This window comes from Triturus cristatus, chromosome 3_2 (assembly GCF_964204655.1).
Source record: "Triturus cristatus chromosome 3_2, aTriCri1.1, whole genome shotgun sequence".
Classification (NCBI taxonomy): Eukaryota; Metazoa; Chordata; class Amphibia; order Caudata; family Salamandridae; genus Triturus; species Triturus cristatus.
In genome coordinates this window covers 1100892182-1100909057 of record NC_140584.1, presented here as the reverse complement: position 1 = coordinate 1100909057, position 16876 = coordinate 1100892182, and the positions used below count along the sequence as shown (strand labels likewise).

Below are 16876 nucleotides of genomic sequence, written 5' to 3'. Positions count from 1 at the left end.
AGGAGTGTCAAGAATTCCTGTCATACAAGGGAAACACGCCCTTATGTAAACAGGAGAGCTGTTACATAACTCAAGGAAACACGCCCTTATGTAAACAGGAGAGCTGTTACATAACTCAAGGAAAACACGCCCTATAAAGGGAGGAACCGGGAGGTACAACGCTGTCGGATATTGTGTTCACACCGACGTACCTGCTTCGTGAAGAGCAGTGTTCCGGAGTGGTGCTCCAGTAAGGCAAGAACGGAGGTAGGTCGAGTCGTTACTCCCTGGGCCGTGTCTTGCCCCATCGTCACCTGTGAAGGACCCGGAAGCTCTACCGGTCAACCATTGAGCTTCGCTTTTTGACTCGGCTGAGTCCAAGCGCAGTGGCGCTTTTGCTGGTTGGAGTCGTAACTCCCAGCCCGACCAGAGACACAGGGACTGCCAGCTGTAACGCACACCAGGAGGTGTTTGCCGCGTTACAGACTCGGAAGTCCACAGGATCGATCGAGCGGCTGCTCTCGGTTCAGTCTTCTTGCTTGTGATTGGGGTATCGGTGACGCATCACCAGGAGGTGACTCCGCGTCCCGGTGCAGTCTGAGGAAGAGGTTGAGCGGCTGCTCCCTTCAGGTAGAGACCCCGGCTGGGTGTTTCCCTGACTCCTCGATTCTCCCCAACACTCTTCGTGCCCCTCACAGCCTACCGATTGGCATTGTCGGCCATTTCATTTCTGCCCTCTGTTGGCATACGCCGGGACCGGCGTATATGCAGAGGACGGTTAGGACGATCCGTGCTGTGGGCTGGTAACGTACTTAGCCTGGAGGATTCCAGTGACTATAACTTGTTTATTCTTTGTATTATATTTGCCTTCATTAAAACAACTAACCCTTCACTAGTGGTTGCGTCCTCATTGTCGTGTCTGTTAAACGATCCTGAGACGTTCAGGGCGTTACAAAATATCCGACCTTAATAACACTAACTGTCTCCCGGTCGATAACAGACATGGCAACACTTGATGATGTGCTGGCTGCTTTAGCGGCCATGCAAGTTGAAGTGGCTGCCTCTAGGCAAGAAACAGCCGATGTAAAAGCCAGACTGGATGCTATCCAATTGGACCCGCTCACGCCCAGCACCTCCCTCACGAATAAGACCCCTGCGGTAGTAGTGGAAATGCCGGTAGCCATCCCCTTGGCGACACCAGAGAGGTACAGTGGGGATCCTAACACAGTGCAGGTATTCCTCACACAAGTGGCGCTACATTTATCGTGCAAACCAAAGGCGTTCCCCACGAGTCAGGCTCGTGTGGCTTTCCTTATATCCTATTTGGCTGGAAACGCGGCACAATGGGCCGTACCTCTGGTGAGCAGGGACGACCCCCTCTTATGTGATTGGGGTGCTTTTCGCGAGGAATTCCTGAAGGTATTCGACAGAAGGGCTGACTCGTACACGGCGGACCGTGAAATGCTTGAGTTGAGACAGGGATCCAACGACCTGGTGCAGTATCTCAACGCGTTCCGAAGGCTGGTTGCGGAAACCAAGTGGCCTGTTGCTAAACAGACGGCGCTCTTCCATCAAGGGCTGTGCGATGAGCTCAAGGACGCCGTGGCTCATATTGACCCTCAACCCAAGACATGTGAGGGCCTTATCAACCTGGTATTACGGCTGGAACATAGGCTAAGTGAAAGAAAGGGGGATCATGGGAGAAAAGGAAAATCCCTTCCATCCTATGTGACGGTGGGAAGTCCTGAAACTTCCACCGCATCCAAGGGAGAACCCATGGACATCGGCGCAATACGAGCGAGCCTCACAGCCACGGAGAAAGAGTCACGCCGTAAACAAGGATTGTGCCTATATTGTGGCAAAAAAGGCCACTACGTACGTGAATGCCCTGCCAAACCGAAGACGTCACGTTATCGGGCCAACCGGTCGGTAACAGCCGTGGTGGACATACCGGCGGAAAACTAGAGGACTCCAAGACCAGAGAAGGGGCATCTCGGAGTCACTCATCCATCCCTTCACTTTCCAACTCGGTCACTAAGGGACAACGACACCTGTTTATCACGGTGCACGTGGGAGTGCATGACCAGTGGATACCCGTTGTGGCCATGGTGGATTCAGGGGCCACTGGCATGTTTATGGACCACAACGAGGCATGCAGGCTAGGGCTAGTGCTTCTTCCCAAAGCTGTACCCGAAGACGTCTATGCTGTAGACGGAAGGCGATTGGTGACGGGGCCCATCGGGCAGCACACGGGGGTCCTTCCGATGAGATATGGGTGGAACCATTTGGAACAAATCGATTTTAACATCATCCGAGCGCCCCAATATGGCGTCATATTGGGATTGCCGTGGCTACAGAAACACAATCCCTTTCTGGATTGGCCAACACATCGCATCGAAATGACGTCACCGTATTGCATCCTGCATTGTGGAATAAGAACGGAATCCCTTGACGCAGATGAGAGCGGGAGTCAGACGGTGGCTACAGCGGCAGAAAAAGATGTGGCTCTCCCCCAGGCTTATCACAGTTTTGAGGATGTATTTGATGAGGTGAAGGCGGAAGTGCTACCACCACATAGACAGTTTGACTGCCAGATCGACCTGGTGCCAGGGGCCAGCGTTCCCAGCGGCAGGCTGTATGCCCTGACGGAGCCTGAAAACGTGCATCTCCGGGGGTACCTGGATAAACTCCTCAAGCTAGGATTCATCCGCCCGTCCAAGTCTCCGGCCGCCTCGCCACTCTTCTTCATCCCGAAGGCTAATGGGGAGCTGAGAGCCTGTGTGGACTTTAGGGCATTGAATGCGATAACCATAAAAAATCGGTACCCCTTGCCTCTCATCAGTGTACTTCTGGAACAGGTCAAGAAAGCTCGTATCTACACCAAGTTGGATTTGAAAGGGGCATACCATCTGGTGCGCATGAGGGACGGAGACGAGTGGAAGACCGCCTTTAAGACCAGGTTCGGCCTTTTTGAGTACCTCGTCATGCCGTTCGGTCTGTGCAACGCCCCGGCAGCCTTTCAGTACTTTTTGAATGAGGTATTCAGAGAGGAGTTGGATATCTACGTGGTCGTATATATCGACGACATCCTCATCTATTCGTCCAGTGTGGAGGAGCACGTACACCACGTCAAAGCTGTGCTCCAAAAGCTGAGGGAAAACATGCTGTTTTGTAAACTCAGCAAGTGTGACTTCCACGTCACATCCGTGGAATTCCTCGGAGTGATGCTGAGTCCAGAGGGACAGGAGATGGCAGAACGAAAGATCAAGGCGGTGAAAGAATGGCCGGTGCCCCAAAGCGTGAAGGACGTCCAAAGTTTCATTGGCTTCGCCAACTTTTACAGGCGGTTCATAGATGGATTTTCAGGAGTGGTGGCCCCAATCACACAGCTACTGAGGAAGTCCAAGGAGTTTGTCTGGTCCCCTGAAGCGAACAAAGCCTTTGAGGCCCTGAAAAGCGCCTTTGGTAAGGCGCCGGTGTTGGCTCACCCCGATCCGGATCTCCCCTACGTGGTGGAAGCGGACGCGTCGGATGTGGCGCTGGGGGCTATCTTGTCCCAACGCAACCACGACACAGGGGTGCTTCATCCCGTTGCGTACATGTCCCGCAAACTCAACGACGCCGAACGCAACTACCATATTGCGGAGAAGGAGCTTCTCGCAATCAAGGACGCCTTCACCGAATGGAGGCATTGGTTGATGGGGGCAAGACATGTGGTATCGGTGTACACGGACCATCGGAACCTACAGTTCATGACTGCCACTAGACACCTTTCTTCCAGGCAGCTGCGGTGGATGATCTTCTTTGCGGGGTTCAACTTCCGCATCACATATCGGCCGGGGACGGAAAACCGAAAGGCGGACGCCCTGTCCCGTCAATCTGCAGTTAAGGAACCATTGCCTGCGACCGAGCGTTCCATCATTTCCCCGAGGATGGTATTGGGGGTTATCCAACCGGATACTTTCCTGAGGGGAATAAAGAGAGGGATCAGGTCCTTCGCATGGCGGAGGTGGCTCCTCAGTCACAGAGAATGGCAGCTGAAGGACGGGATACCCCTGAAGGGCAGGTGCCTATTGATACCCACGCCTAGGCTAAGGAAACAAGCATTCATCTGGTGCCATGACTCTCCATGCGCAGGTCATTTGGGCTTTGAAAAAACGGTGGCTAGCATGGGACGGCATTTCTGGTGGCCAACCATGAGAGTGGATGTCAGGAGGTGGGGACAGGAGTGTCCTACGTGTGCTACCATGAAGGCCGACCATGGCCGAACCCAAGGGCTCTTACATCCACTTCCAACCCCGGATAGACCATGGGATAGCATATCACTGGACTTCGTGGTGGGCCTACCGGTAGACCAGGGGATGACGGCAATACTGGTGGATTACTTGACGAAAATGGGGCACTTCATCCCCTGCAAGAGAGTCCCTACGGCCGGGGAATTGGCGTCACTACTCCTAAAGAATGTGGTACGACTGCATGTATTACCTGGGGTGATCGTGTCGGACCGGGGGTCGCAGTTTACTGCGCAATTCTGGAAGACTTGGTGCACTGCGCTGCATGTTAAGACCGCCCTGTCCACCAGCTACCACCCTCAAACGGACGGCCAAACCGAGCGCCTGAACCAAACGCTCAAACAGTATCTGCGATGTTTTGTGGACCAGGGCAGGGAAGAATGGGTCGACTTGCTATGGGTTGCAGAGATAGCCTATAACAACGCCACTCACAGCTCCACACAGTCATCTCCGTTCTATAGCAACTATGGCCAACATCCCAGGTTCTTGCCATTTCTACATCCGTTCAGAGAGGACAGGATTCCCGCCACAGCGGACAGGGTGGCACACATAAAAGACACATTGATGCGCTCAAGGGCTGTCCTAATAGAGGCCAAGAGAAGATACAAGGCTGCGGCAGATAGGAAGAGAAGGCCCGGGCCACTGTACCGCACTGGAGACTACGTCTGGATATCCACAAGAAACATGAGGTTTCGAAAGAACAGTGTGTTCCATCCCAAGTACATGGGCCCCTATCGAATTACCAAGTGTATGGGTCCCGTGAACGTGAAGGTGTGCTTGCCCCAGTCATTGCGGATACACCCTGTCTTTCATGTATCATTGCTCAAACCAGCACCCTCCAAGCCGTCTGGGACACCTCGGCCGGTATGCGTGGAGTCGGAGGTGGAGTATGAAGTGTCGGGCATACGGGCGTCCAAATGGCGCAGGGGGAAGCTGTGGTACCTGGTTGCGTGGAAAGGCTATGGCCCGGAGGAGCATTCATGGGAACCGGCTGAAGGGGTTCATGCTCCGCGCTTGGTCTCCTTGTTCCATCGGCGTTTTCCTGCCAGCGCTGGACCCGTGGGGAGCCGCTGAGAGGGAGGATGTACTGTCAAGAATTCCTGTCATACAAGGGAAACACGCCCTTATGTAAACAGGAGAGCTGTTACATAACTCAAGGAAACACGCCCTTATGTAAACAGGAGAGCTGTTACATAACTCAAGGAAAACACGCCCTATAAAGGGAGGAACCGGGAGGTACAACGCTGTCGGATATTGTGTTCACACCGACGTACCTGCTTCGTGAAGAGCAGTGTTCCGGAGTGGTGCTCCAGTAAGGCAAGAACGGAGGTAGGTCGAGTCGTTACTCCCTGGGCCGTGTCTTGCCCCATCGTCACCTGTGAAGGACCCGGAAGCTCTACCGGTCAACCATTGAGCTTCGCTTTTTGACTCGGCTGAGTCCAAGCGCAGTGGCGCTTTTGCTGGTTGGAGTCGTAACTCCCAGCCCGACCAGAGACACAGGGACTGCCAGCTGTAACGCACACCAGGAGGTGTTTGCCGCGTTACAGACTCGGAAGTCCACAGGATCGATCGAGCGGCTGCTCTCGGTTCAGTCTTCTTGCTTGTGATTGGGGTATCGGTGACGCATCACCAGGAGGTGACTCCGCGTCCCGGTGCAGTCTGAGGAAGAGGTTGAGCGGCTGCTCCCTTCAGGTAGAGACCCCGGCTGGGTGTTTCCCTGACTCCTCGATTCTCCCCAACACTCTTCGTGCCCCTCACAGCCTACCGATTGGCATTGTCGGCCATTTCATTTCTGCCCTCTGTTGGCATACGCCGGGACCGGCGTATATGCAGAGGACGGTTAGGACCATCCGTGCTGTGGGCTGGTAACGTACTTAGCCTGGAGGATTCCAGTGACTATAACTTGTTTATTCTTTGTATTATATTTGCCTTCATTAAAACAACTAACCCTTCACTAGTGGTTGCGTCCTCATTGTCGTGTCTGTTAAACGATCCTGAGACGTTCAGGGCGTTACAAGGAGTTGCAGGAGAGTTGAAAGTGAGCTTGACTCTGCAGCTGTGAGGACGAGGCAACGCTGAGGAAGACCAGGAACCGTGCACAAGTTGTCCCACACCAGATGTCGAGAGCTGTGGGGTCGGTGTCCGTTGGAAGCACCAACAAGCCTTGGCAACTGCAAACAACGTGGAAGTCGTAGAAGGTGCAATGTCGGGACCAGCAAGGTCCAGGGGACTCACCACAAGCAGGGAAGTCAGGGCAGGCCCCGAGCAATCAGGGGAAAATAAAAAAGAAACAAAGGTGACCAAAAGTAGCAGGCCACGATGCAAACGATGCGGTGAGATGAAGATTCTGGTCACTGGAGATGCTTGAGGTTGGGGCTACTTGGAGCCCCGAAGATCTTGGTGGAAGGAAGCCATCAAGCCTTTGCAAGTCGACGCAGTGCACAGGGGTTCGGTTCCTGCGGCTCTTCCGAGGGATACTGGCCTCAAACTTGGTGAGCTGTGGAGAACCTGTGTTGCTGAGCCTTTGGGAGTCCGTGAGAGCTCAGGATCAGCAGACCGGTCAACTTAGTTGCTGTGCCTGCAGATGCAGGGAAGTGACTCCTTCACTCCAAGGGAGATTCCTTTGGGTGTCTTTGATGCCCACAGGCCTTGGAAGTTTCCTGTATGGTGCACAGGCACAGACGATGCAGCATGCTGGAAGGGAGACAAAGTCGAGCCCAAACGAAGTCCAACAAATTCCAGAGTGCCCAGATGGTAGAAGTTGAAGTGGTGTCTGAACTGAATCGTGTTCCACGACAAATCTAGGGGCCCACCCACAGGTAAGCCCTTAAGTATTCTAAGGAAAGGGTTGGGATGATTCAGGGTTCCTTCCCAGGGAAGGGACTGGACAGTGGGGAGGATACTCCCACGTCCTTTGTCTAGTTTCGCGCCAGAGCGGGAGCTAACGGCTCCCAGAGCTGGTTTGAACTGGACTTATCAAGGAGGCACCACATGTGCCCCTCATACAGACTGAGTGGTGCTGGCAAGCGCACCCACCCGGCCCCAATACACTAAATGCTGTCTGGGAGGTGGTCACATCTCCCTGTGACAAGATACCTATTGTTCTGCCTTCCCCTGCTCGAGCATGGCTCAGCTGCAGGAGGGCAGAATCATTTCTCTGGTCGACAGCAGCCAAATTGTGATGTCCGGGTCTAGAAGACTGGTACCGGGAGCATGGAGCGCTTAATGGAGGGCTCTTCCAGTGCTTGGAATTATACCTCCCACAGTATGATTCCACCATGTTTGATACCAAACATGATAGGATTAATTGCAGCTGATTTCAAGATTGCCATCGCGTAATTATGAGGTGCGCCTCTATACGGCATATGGCTGCTTCACTTACAACCTGGGAGAATTGACTCCGTAGGCTGTAGGAGTGTCCTGCTCATTCAGGGGCACCCTCACACTTAGAACCAAGCACCCTACCCTCAGGATTGCAAAGGCCTGCTATGGGGGTGACTTATAGGTTTTAAGTGCAATGACCCTAGATATAGGAAACCTATATCTTCCGTAAGTGGTGCTAGCACCAGCTTACAAAGGCTGCAATGGCAGGTCTGTAGTTATTGTTAATGGGTGGCATGGGTGGCATAATACAAGCTTCAGCTTGCAGGAGAGTGAGAATCTGGTAGGCAGACGATACACACCTCGTGTGTGTCTGAAGAGGCCTTCTTTTTGCCACAGGATGGACACGGCATGAATAAAGAAGGCATTTTTCTGACAGAAAAAGTTGTTAAATTAGTCAGAAAACACAGGTATACGCTTCCCTGACAGACTTTAACCAGAGGAAGCCCAAAAAATTACTAGAAATGTAACAATTCTTGACTGAAAAGTCAAAAAAGAAGAGAGCTGAATTCCAGGGTCCTGACAGAAGGAGCCGGAAAGAACAACTGACCCAACTGTCACCCCTGAGGCATGATGGGATATTGGAGTCAGGGCTGCCTTAAAGGCACGTTGCCAGTTTTTACCTGTACAAGGCTTTTCAGTCTCTATGGTATTGTATTGCAATGCAGCCTGCAGGCTAACAATGTTTGGTGGATCTGTGTTTTGCACAGTGTTCTTTTTTCCTTTATCATGAGTTTGTTACCTCATTAAAAAAAAAGAAGAAAAAAAAAAAAGGGGGAGATTTAGGTGTATTTTTATACCTATGGTGCATTATTGGATATTTGTATCTACATTGTTTAGCCTTCTTTGGGGGCTGCATTTGCTTGGGAAAAAATAATATATGTTTATACATATACAGAGCTGTATATATATGTTCTTCATATATAATTTTTATTATTTCCGGGGTCCCCGCACATGGGTGAGAATATTCAGTGCTTATGACTATTGATGAGGATCCCCTGGAAGAGAACAAGATATATACAAGCTGATCAAAGTAAAAGAAGGAAAGAACCATTGAGAAGGAATGGGCCTAATGTATCCAAGCAGACAACTGTGCAATGAATTCACTCAGTGTGATGGAAGCGGGGTTCAATTCACACTGTTCAACAGAAATAGGGAACTTGTGAGTATCTTCAAATGTGCTATGGAGGCATATAGTACATAGCACACGTCTGTGTAGTACTGGGTACGCAGCTCTGTATTTCACAGCTCTAGGAGTAGGTTTTGATCCAGCTATTAGGTGGCAGGTCACCCAGGTTTTGATCATGGGAAAGAGCAACAAAGTACGAGTGGTTATTTTCTTCCTCTTAAGTATGCTGGAGGCTGGTAATACCTATATTTCCCTTAGAAAGTTCAGCAATAGTCAAAACTAAATTATGGCAATAGTACTTATTTTGTCATCTGTCAATATCTTATACTCAATATTCAATGCCTACAAAATTTGGCAACCTATGCAATCCTATACTAAGGCTCCCACAATCATGTGACTCTCCTTCCCCCCCATACTCCTGTTCTGTTTACATTCAAGATATATGGTCCACAGGGCACTTCATGGCCCCTTATATCACTAGAGTACATTTGTTGTCTATCGCCCTCGCTGTGGGGCAAAAGAGGCAGTCGACATGCTGATACCCAAACTTAAGGAGAGCCTATCTGTTGGCAGATCAATCACAGTATTCTCTGTTGTGGAACTGTCATGTTTTATGGAGAATGCACAATTGAACTAAAAGCGGCTCACCAAGAATCCCACTTGTCCTCCAGTTCCACTGAAGTAATCGGTCCAATATTTCAAGTAGGGACCAGGGGAAAAATGGGAGAAGAGAGAGACTCAAGAGACACTGGTTAAGAACAGGTACTAGATATCACTCAGGACCTTCACGTAACAATTGATTGGTTCTCTTGGAAAATGTAATCACATGGAATAATCAGTATTACTAACACAACACAAGGAATAGATATGTGATATGTTGCGTTCATTGATAAAAGTAGCTTTTCCCTAGTGCATATAAACAGTCCAACCTGGAACCAGAGCTGAAGCCCCAGAATGGACAGAGAGTGCAGCCATACGCAAAGGAATCTGCATGATAAATTCAAAGTTCAGTAAGCAAGTTAAAGAGAGTGGTATATGAAGGCAAGTTGTCAGGGTTAAAGGGAGGCGAATCAAAAGGAAACAAAAGTGCAGGAGTGAAGTCAGTAACAAACTATGCGGCACCGATGCTGACGAAACAACGGGGAATGGTTCCAGGCACATGAACCAGAGTATGAGGTTTTAAACTACCGCTTCTATTCTTGCTACAGAAATCCCACCTTAGAATCCAGAAGTCATTCCATGTAAGTCTAACTCAACTTAATTGGGTAATCTCCAAATACCTGCTTTCCACAACCTCCATTCCTCTCCTCTCCTGATTTTAAAGGATGCATGTAAACCCTTTACTAACTCAGGAATGTGAGAATTGTATCTCCAGTGTTCCTTCTCATTCCTGTCAAACTTGGCAGGAACAACCTCCCCATAAGAATCAACAAGCATTTGCAATGCAATCGGTCTTGCATTGGGTACAGTTACAGGTATTGGCATTGTAAATGACAATGCATTTTACCTATGTGTTTTGGTTTGGAGAGTAGTGAATGCATGCAGTGTGGAGTGCAATTATGTGGGTTGTACTGGAATTGCTAGTAGTGGAATGGTATGGTGTTAGAATTAGTGGCAGGAATGGGTGTAAGGTTTGGGTTAAAGGTGAAAACTAGGGTTAGGTGAGGCATTGGCGCAGGGCTTTGTTTACAGTGAAAGTTAGGGTGAGTGATATGTTTGATTTAAGATTGAAAACTGGGGTTACTGTGAGGGATAGACCAAGGTCAGGCATAAGGTTGGGGTTAAAGGTGAAAGCTATAGTTATGGAGAGAAATAGGAGCAGGATTAAGGGTGAAAGTTAGGGCAAGGGGAGTGTTAGGTACAGGTTAGGGGAAAAAGCTAAGGTTAGATGAGGGCTAGGAGCAGGGTTAGGTATAAGGTCTGGGTTACCAACTGATGTAGGGCCACGGAGAGTTTGAGTTAAATTAAAATGTAGGACACAGTTAAGATTATAGTGTTAGAGATAAGGTTCAATGAGCAATGGAGGGAAATTAAAGAAAGAAACATTAGAAAGAAAAGTAAATCTCAAACAAATTATCTGAAATAAATGTACATTTTAACAGAGATCAACAATTTCGATTCAGTTGCAAAATAATATCTTAAAATGGAGCCCGTTTCTTATATAACTCACAAAGATGTTTGTGACCTAAATTGGGATACTGAGGGCAACATCGCAACCAATAGCTGACAAAAAAAGAAAATCAATTTTTAAAAAAACACGACGACTGCAGTATTTCTATGGTTAAACCCACCACAGTTCCTGCCGTGAGCAGCATACAACGGCAGTAGCTGCTTGCAAATAAAGTATGTTTTCCCGCTCCAGAAGCATATGTTTTATTTAATTCAGCTGCTAATCTGGCAGAACCGATTTGTAACAATATCTAGCAAAGTTACAAATTATTTAAAGTGATTAAAGACATGAGCAATTTAATGGAGATGAAGTGTATTCCGCGGTAAGCGTGGGCAGTAAGTGATGGGCCTAGGAAGGGCTGTTCTCGCCAACGAGCAGTACGTGAGACTTCTGGGTACTGTGTGGGTGTTGTGGCATTTGCAGTGGAAAAGTAAAACGTGTTTAGTGGTGGTTGGAGAGGAGGCCGACCCCTGACCTGTATGGGGCCTTTCCGGCTGGTAACAGCTATAAAGGCAATGCTTTACAGAGGTTGTGTGTGTGTTTGGGAGGTGGGGTGAGAGGAATGCCATGTTGCACAATGGGGTGTCCAGAGCCTGCAGAAGGTGGCATAATGCCTAAATGGAGCTGCAGAGTACTGGAGCCGCAATGCGGGGTGGCTGGTGCTGCACGCCTACAGGAGAAGGCTTAGGACTGATGCTGTCGGGTTGTGGGGGGGGGGGGTGCTTGGGGCTGCGTTATGGGTGTTCTGGAGCTGCGCGAGGGTAGTTGGGACAGTATGTGGTAGGCAGGGCAGGGATTAGAGTGGTTGTTTGAGGGTGTCCCGGGCAGCTGAGGGTGCACCAGGGCTGCAGGGATGACAATGGATGTGGTGGGCACCACGATGTGCTGGTAGGCACAGGGGCTCTGTTGGGCACACAGGACTGTATGGTGAGGGGTAAGGACTGTATAGGGACTGCAGTGATCGTGTGTGTATGGGACAGCAGGAGATTACGTGGGTGCAGGGAAGACAGGCTGTACCATTGGCTGCACGAGGGGCGGGGTTACACAAAGGCTATCTGTGGGGTCTACCAGGGCTGCAGGGAAGACAATGGATGAGCCAGGTGTCCCACTAGCCGTTACACATGGGTGTTCAGTGGCTGCATGTGGAGTGCACTGAGACGACATGGAGCACACATGGGCTGTACCAGCGTGGGGCTGTACAGGGGTTGCACCGGCACATGGGGCGGATATCAGCGCACAGAAGAACGTGTGGAGTTCCATTTTCATAGGACGTGCTCAGCTGTACCACATGGGGCTGCAGCTGCACAAGCCGTGCGCACAGGCCTTAAGAGGGGCGTGCACGGCAGCTGCACATGGAGCCAGTGAGGTGCGCGGCCGCCATGGTTGAAGAAGAAGCGTGGCGGCCATCGTGCTAATTAAAATGTATAATGTGGGCGCTTGTATAAACAAGAGCCTGGCTGGCTGCCAGCCGGAGAAACATTGAGCACGCAGCTCCAGGTGGCAGGAACAAATAGACGTGACTGGCCTTACCAGCAAAGCTGCTGGGTCCTGCTCTAGTTTTTTAAAGCAGCAAGACCATAAGTAGGCTGCAAGACTTAACAAGCAGCAACTGACAGTGGTCGTGGGGAGAGGGCAGCACGAGACACAAGCTGGGCTGGAGGCGTGACTGGTCTTACCCGCAAAGCTGCTGGGTCCTGCTCCAAGGTCTTAAAGCAGCAAGACTGTAACTACACTGCGAGACTTAGCAAGCAGCAACAAGAGGTGGTGGGGGGGGGGGCAGCAAAAGACATGAGCTGGGCGGGAGGCGTGAATGGCGGGTCCTGCTCCAGGGTTTTAAAGCAGCAAGACTGTTACTAAGCCACAAGACTTAACAAGCAGCATCGTGAGGTGAGAGGGGGGAGGGCAGCACGAGACACGAGCTGGGCTTGTAGTGCACGGAAGAGCAGCAGAGAAAAAAAAGAGTTCTCCCAAATAACACATAAACCCTTAAAGAGTGAGGAAACTGTACTTGGCCGGTGCTATTCAGCCTTCAATGGAAGTGACGTGTCGGCTGCATGAACCAGTTAGAAGGCAACAAGGAACCAGCAAAGAAGAGCGACAGTGGACTCAAACTAAGGTAAGTAGCAGACTGGACAAATTCAGTTTGTTGTTTCAACAGGTCTTGCTGACAGCGCATGCGCGCTGCCTAGGCCCGACCTAAAAAGAACAGATGACTAGCCCACGTTCAGTCGTCTTCTCAAAACTCATCTATTCCAAATATATTCTCAATTAACTTTTGCCTGCAGTCCCATGTGGTTGTCCTGACTGATAGCAGTAAGATGCCACTGCTGATGGTGATGCTTGCTCTTTACAAATATACTCTAGCACAACTTAACATAAAACACCTATCCTGCTGATAAAGATGTTACTTATGTAGCTCTACATACCAAAACCAACAAGGACAATTTACCACACAACTTTAAAAGCAATTATTTTATCTTACCAAGTGGGAATCCAAAGACTCCTGGCTGAGGCATAAGTGAGTGCTCGTGGGAAGAGCAGGCTTCGTGATTGGCCACCGCTATGTTGCGTAGTCTTAAGCTATCATACAGTCCCTGCAGCTTCTGGTATTGGCGGTTGCGCTCCATGAGTTTCTCGGATACCTCACTGTACTTCTTCTTGTATTCTTCAAGCACTTTCTTCATGGATGTTACCTCTCCCTTCATAGCTGTCAGCTCCAGGTCCTTGCTGTTAACCTGTTGTGTGTACACCTTTTCAATCTGTTTGAGCTGTCCCTCTGCTTTACTGTATGTATACTCCTGGTATAGTCTTTCCTGATAAACCTACCAGACACAGAGAGATACCAGGAGGTTAGCAGGAGATAGTAAAACATCAATTATGAAAATGACCTCTACAAGCCATATTTTTTATGGCTAGTTATTGTACGGAGCCATCTTAATAGAGCTAAAATTATTTCAGTCACTGGGTTCAAGGATGACCTCATGTTTGTTCTGCTTTTTGATCACCAATGTAGATCACGTATTGTTAAAATTAATGTATAAATAGTTACTGCCTTGTAGTATTCAACTTATCCTTGCACGAGTCCACAAATGCTCAGTTCACTTTAAAAATGTGAGCATGCGTACCAGGCCGCGAATATGTCTTAGGACCACAGGCCTAACAATAGGGTACAAATACAGTTCTGGTTGTGAAGAGTTGAATGTACTCTCTGATGCATTAGAAAATATTCTTATTGATGTGCGGTTAGTTATGGCTAAATAGTGCGTTGCCTATTTCTTCCGGCATAAATGAATACACAATATGTACCATAGGAACACTAAGTAAACACGAAGTGCTTGACCCTAGGTACACAAAACTACATCATTCCACTTCATCCAATTGGTGAAATCTCCAATTCCACCCCCTCTTGTAACTGGTAGGCTGATGGCAAATGTCTGGAGCAGTGCCAAGGTTTCAATAGAGAGCTAAATTACTACACTGCAATCTCAGAGCACTAAGCAACCCAACTGTACCCTATCCTAGGGACACCGACAGACTGCACAACATCCAAGGAGCACTAAATTAGCATACTGCACTGTACTCTACGTGTACAGAGCCACTACAATACATGGAGTTTTAAGGCACGTGACCCACCATGCTGCACTGCTTCCTATAGACACTAACCTACCATAATGTATTAGATCTTAGAGACAATAACTTACCATACTAAGCTGCACTCAGACACTAACTCACCACACCTTACGCCACACTATACTAGGGACACTCATTTCAGGAATATAGTACGCTGTCCATAGGCACTCCAACACACCACACTCTACTACACACTAGGAAAACAAACTCACCAATCTGCATCCCAGGGGGCTTTCTTGCCACAGTGCACTGCACCCGGGGGCATAAACCACTATACTTTATGGAGCTCAGGGACAGCAACCACCTACACTACGTTGCATCCCGGGGGCAGTAAATGAGCATATGGCTCAGCACCCTAGGATTGCTACCCCATCACACTGTATTATGGCATTGAGAAACAAATCCACCACAGTGCATTGCATGCTATACAAACTAATCCAATACACTGCACTGCATCGTAGGAACACTAATCCTACAAACTACACACCCTAGGGACAGTTACTGAGGATCACCCCTAAAAAGGACAACCTTATGCTGTATGTATTTTCATTGGTCTTTTATCTTTAGGTATCTAAAGCATGCACCTTAAATGAAAGGTAAATGCAAGTTCAAGTAATCAGTGGGAAATACTCCTACATTGTGAAACATCAGTTGGTTCCTTCAGTCTTTCTGCAGATGTCTGTGGTTAAGGAGAGGGAAATAGAATTTTAATCCTGGTTGGCGCAGTAGAGCATAGTGACTTGCCTAGTTATAGTGTTAGGATGTTGCCTTCTGCGACAGAGAAAGCACTTTAACTAAGCAAGTCACTGATTGTATTGCACACAGTAATAGATAAGGGTCACTCAAAGTGACAAAGATTTGGCTTTAGAATGTCACTCCTAAGTACCCTGAAATCATGGAAATGCCACACATAAGCAAACTGAAAGCTTGACAGCTATGGAGAGAGTCATGATACAGTGGAGGCAGTGCCCCAGAACCCAGGGATGGATTGAGGTTCTGGGGGGCAGTGATGTGAGGCACTTAGAAGCAGAGCACCTCACACATTCACACCTAAGTGTCCTTCCATTTCTGGTGCTTTGCAGCAGTTTTAAGGTCTTCTTAGAGTTTCTTGTTGCTCAAATGGGTGTAATTTCAGAAATGTGTATGTTTCTTTCGTCTTCATTGCTTGATTTTGATCATGTAAAAGTGTCACTCATAATTGCACTTAAATTATGAAAATGTCACACATATCAATCTGAAACCTTGGCAGCTATGGGAGTTGAGTGTAGTAAATCCAGTGCGGGATGGGAGGGTGGCGAACGGCGTTTGGCATGGGCTGGCTGGAGCTCTCTTATGAAGGGCTGGGAGAGAGTTGGGTCAGCTAAGGTTTGGTCTGCTTGCAGTCCAGGTGTGGCTTGTGGGCTGCGGCAAAGGAAAAAGGGCAGCCGAATTGGCTGCAATAGATGTAACAGCCATAACAGCATTTGCAGCCATTTGCATGCAAAAAACTTTAGAAGCGCCGGAAACTTCAGGCAGCTGTACGAAGTACCAAAAAAGTGCCAAACACGCACCCAAAAATACTGGAATACACATTACGGAAGTTTTTAGTATATTTGTATTTGTGCTCCTTGGAAAGACTTCATCTTCCCGTTAACCCCGTGCAGCGTTCTCGAGTTCCCCCCCCCCCCCCATTAAACTCGCTGGTTGTGCTATAATCAGGGGGTGAAGCAGCGCTGGTGGAAGGATTTAAAATGAAAAAGTGTTGGAAATTCCTTGTCATTTGTCCTTTTGCCTTTTGTTACAGCAAGCAAGCAAGCTGCACATTTCCTCAGGGTTTTGGTGCAATGTTACTGCGTAGTTCTTGCCTGGTTGCCCGGTTGGAGACTGCATGTTGTGAAGGCTTACGTCACAGGTCCCCCCTAGATGGAGGTGGCCAGCATTTGGTCAGTGCAGCCTGCTCCTGTGGGAGTGATTGTAACTTGTATGCACGCTGCTCCACCTATTCTTTGGCTTCATCAGCAAGAATTTCCTAGATCGACTCTGGTGACACGGCTGCATAAAACTCACCCTAGGGTGGTGCCTTCAATTTAATTCCCATTTCGATTTCAGATTTGGCACTGGTTTTGATGCTGTTCAATTATAATGTGGTCAGGGAGAATTCTGTGGTTAGGTCATCATGTTAACAAGAAGGAAGGCAGCAGAGAGGCAGATAGGACGACTAGCAGGAAAGACATGTCCACCTCCACTTATGACTTGGATGGCGACATTTTCATACAACCAGTGCCTCCTTCTGTTTGCCTGTCTGCTTCATATCTC

General features: G+C 49.0%; 1 protein-coding gene across 8 annotated transcripts in view; it reads right to left on the bottom strand.

Annotated features, from left to right (window-relative positions):
• Nucleotides 1-16876, bottom strand: part of CCNB1IP1 (cyclin B1 interacting protein 1) — a 288316-nt gene that overhangs the window by 21925 nt on the left and 249515 nt on the right. For all 8 annotated transcript variants that reach the window (XM_085649885.1, XM_085649886.1, XM_085649893.1 and 5 more), the window contains exon 4: nt 13434-13773. In XM_085649885.1, the coding sequence (XP_085506011.1) occupies nt 13434-13773 (340 nt within the window). The remainder of the gene's footprint in view (nt 1-13433; nt 13774-16876) is intronic.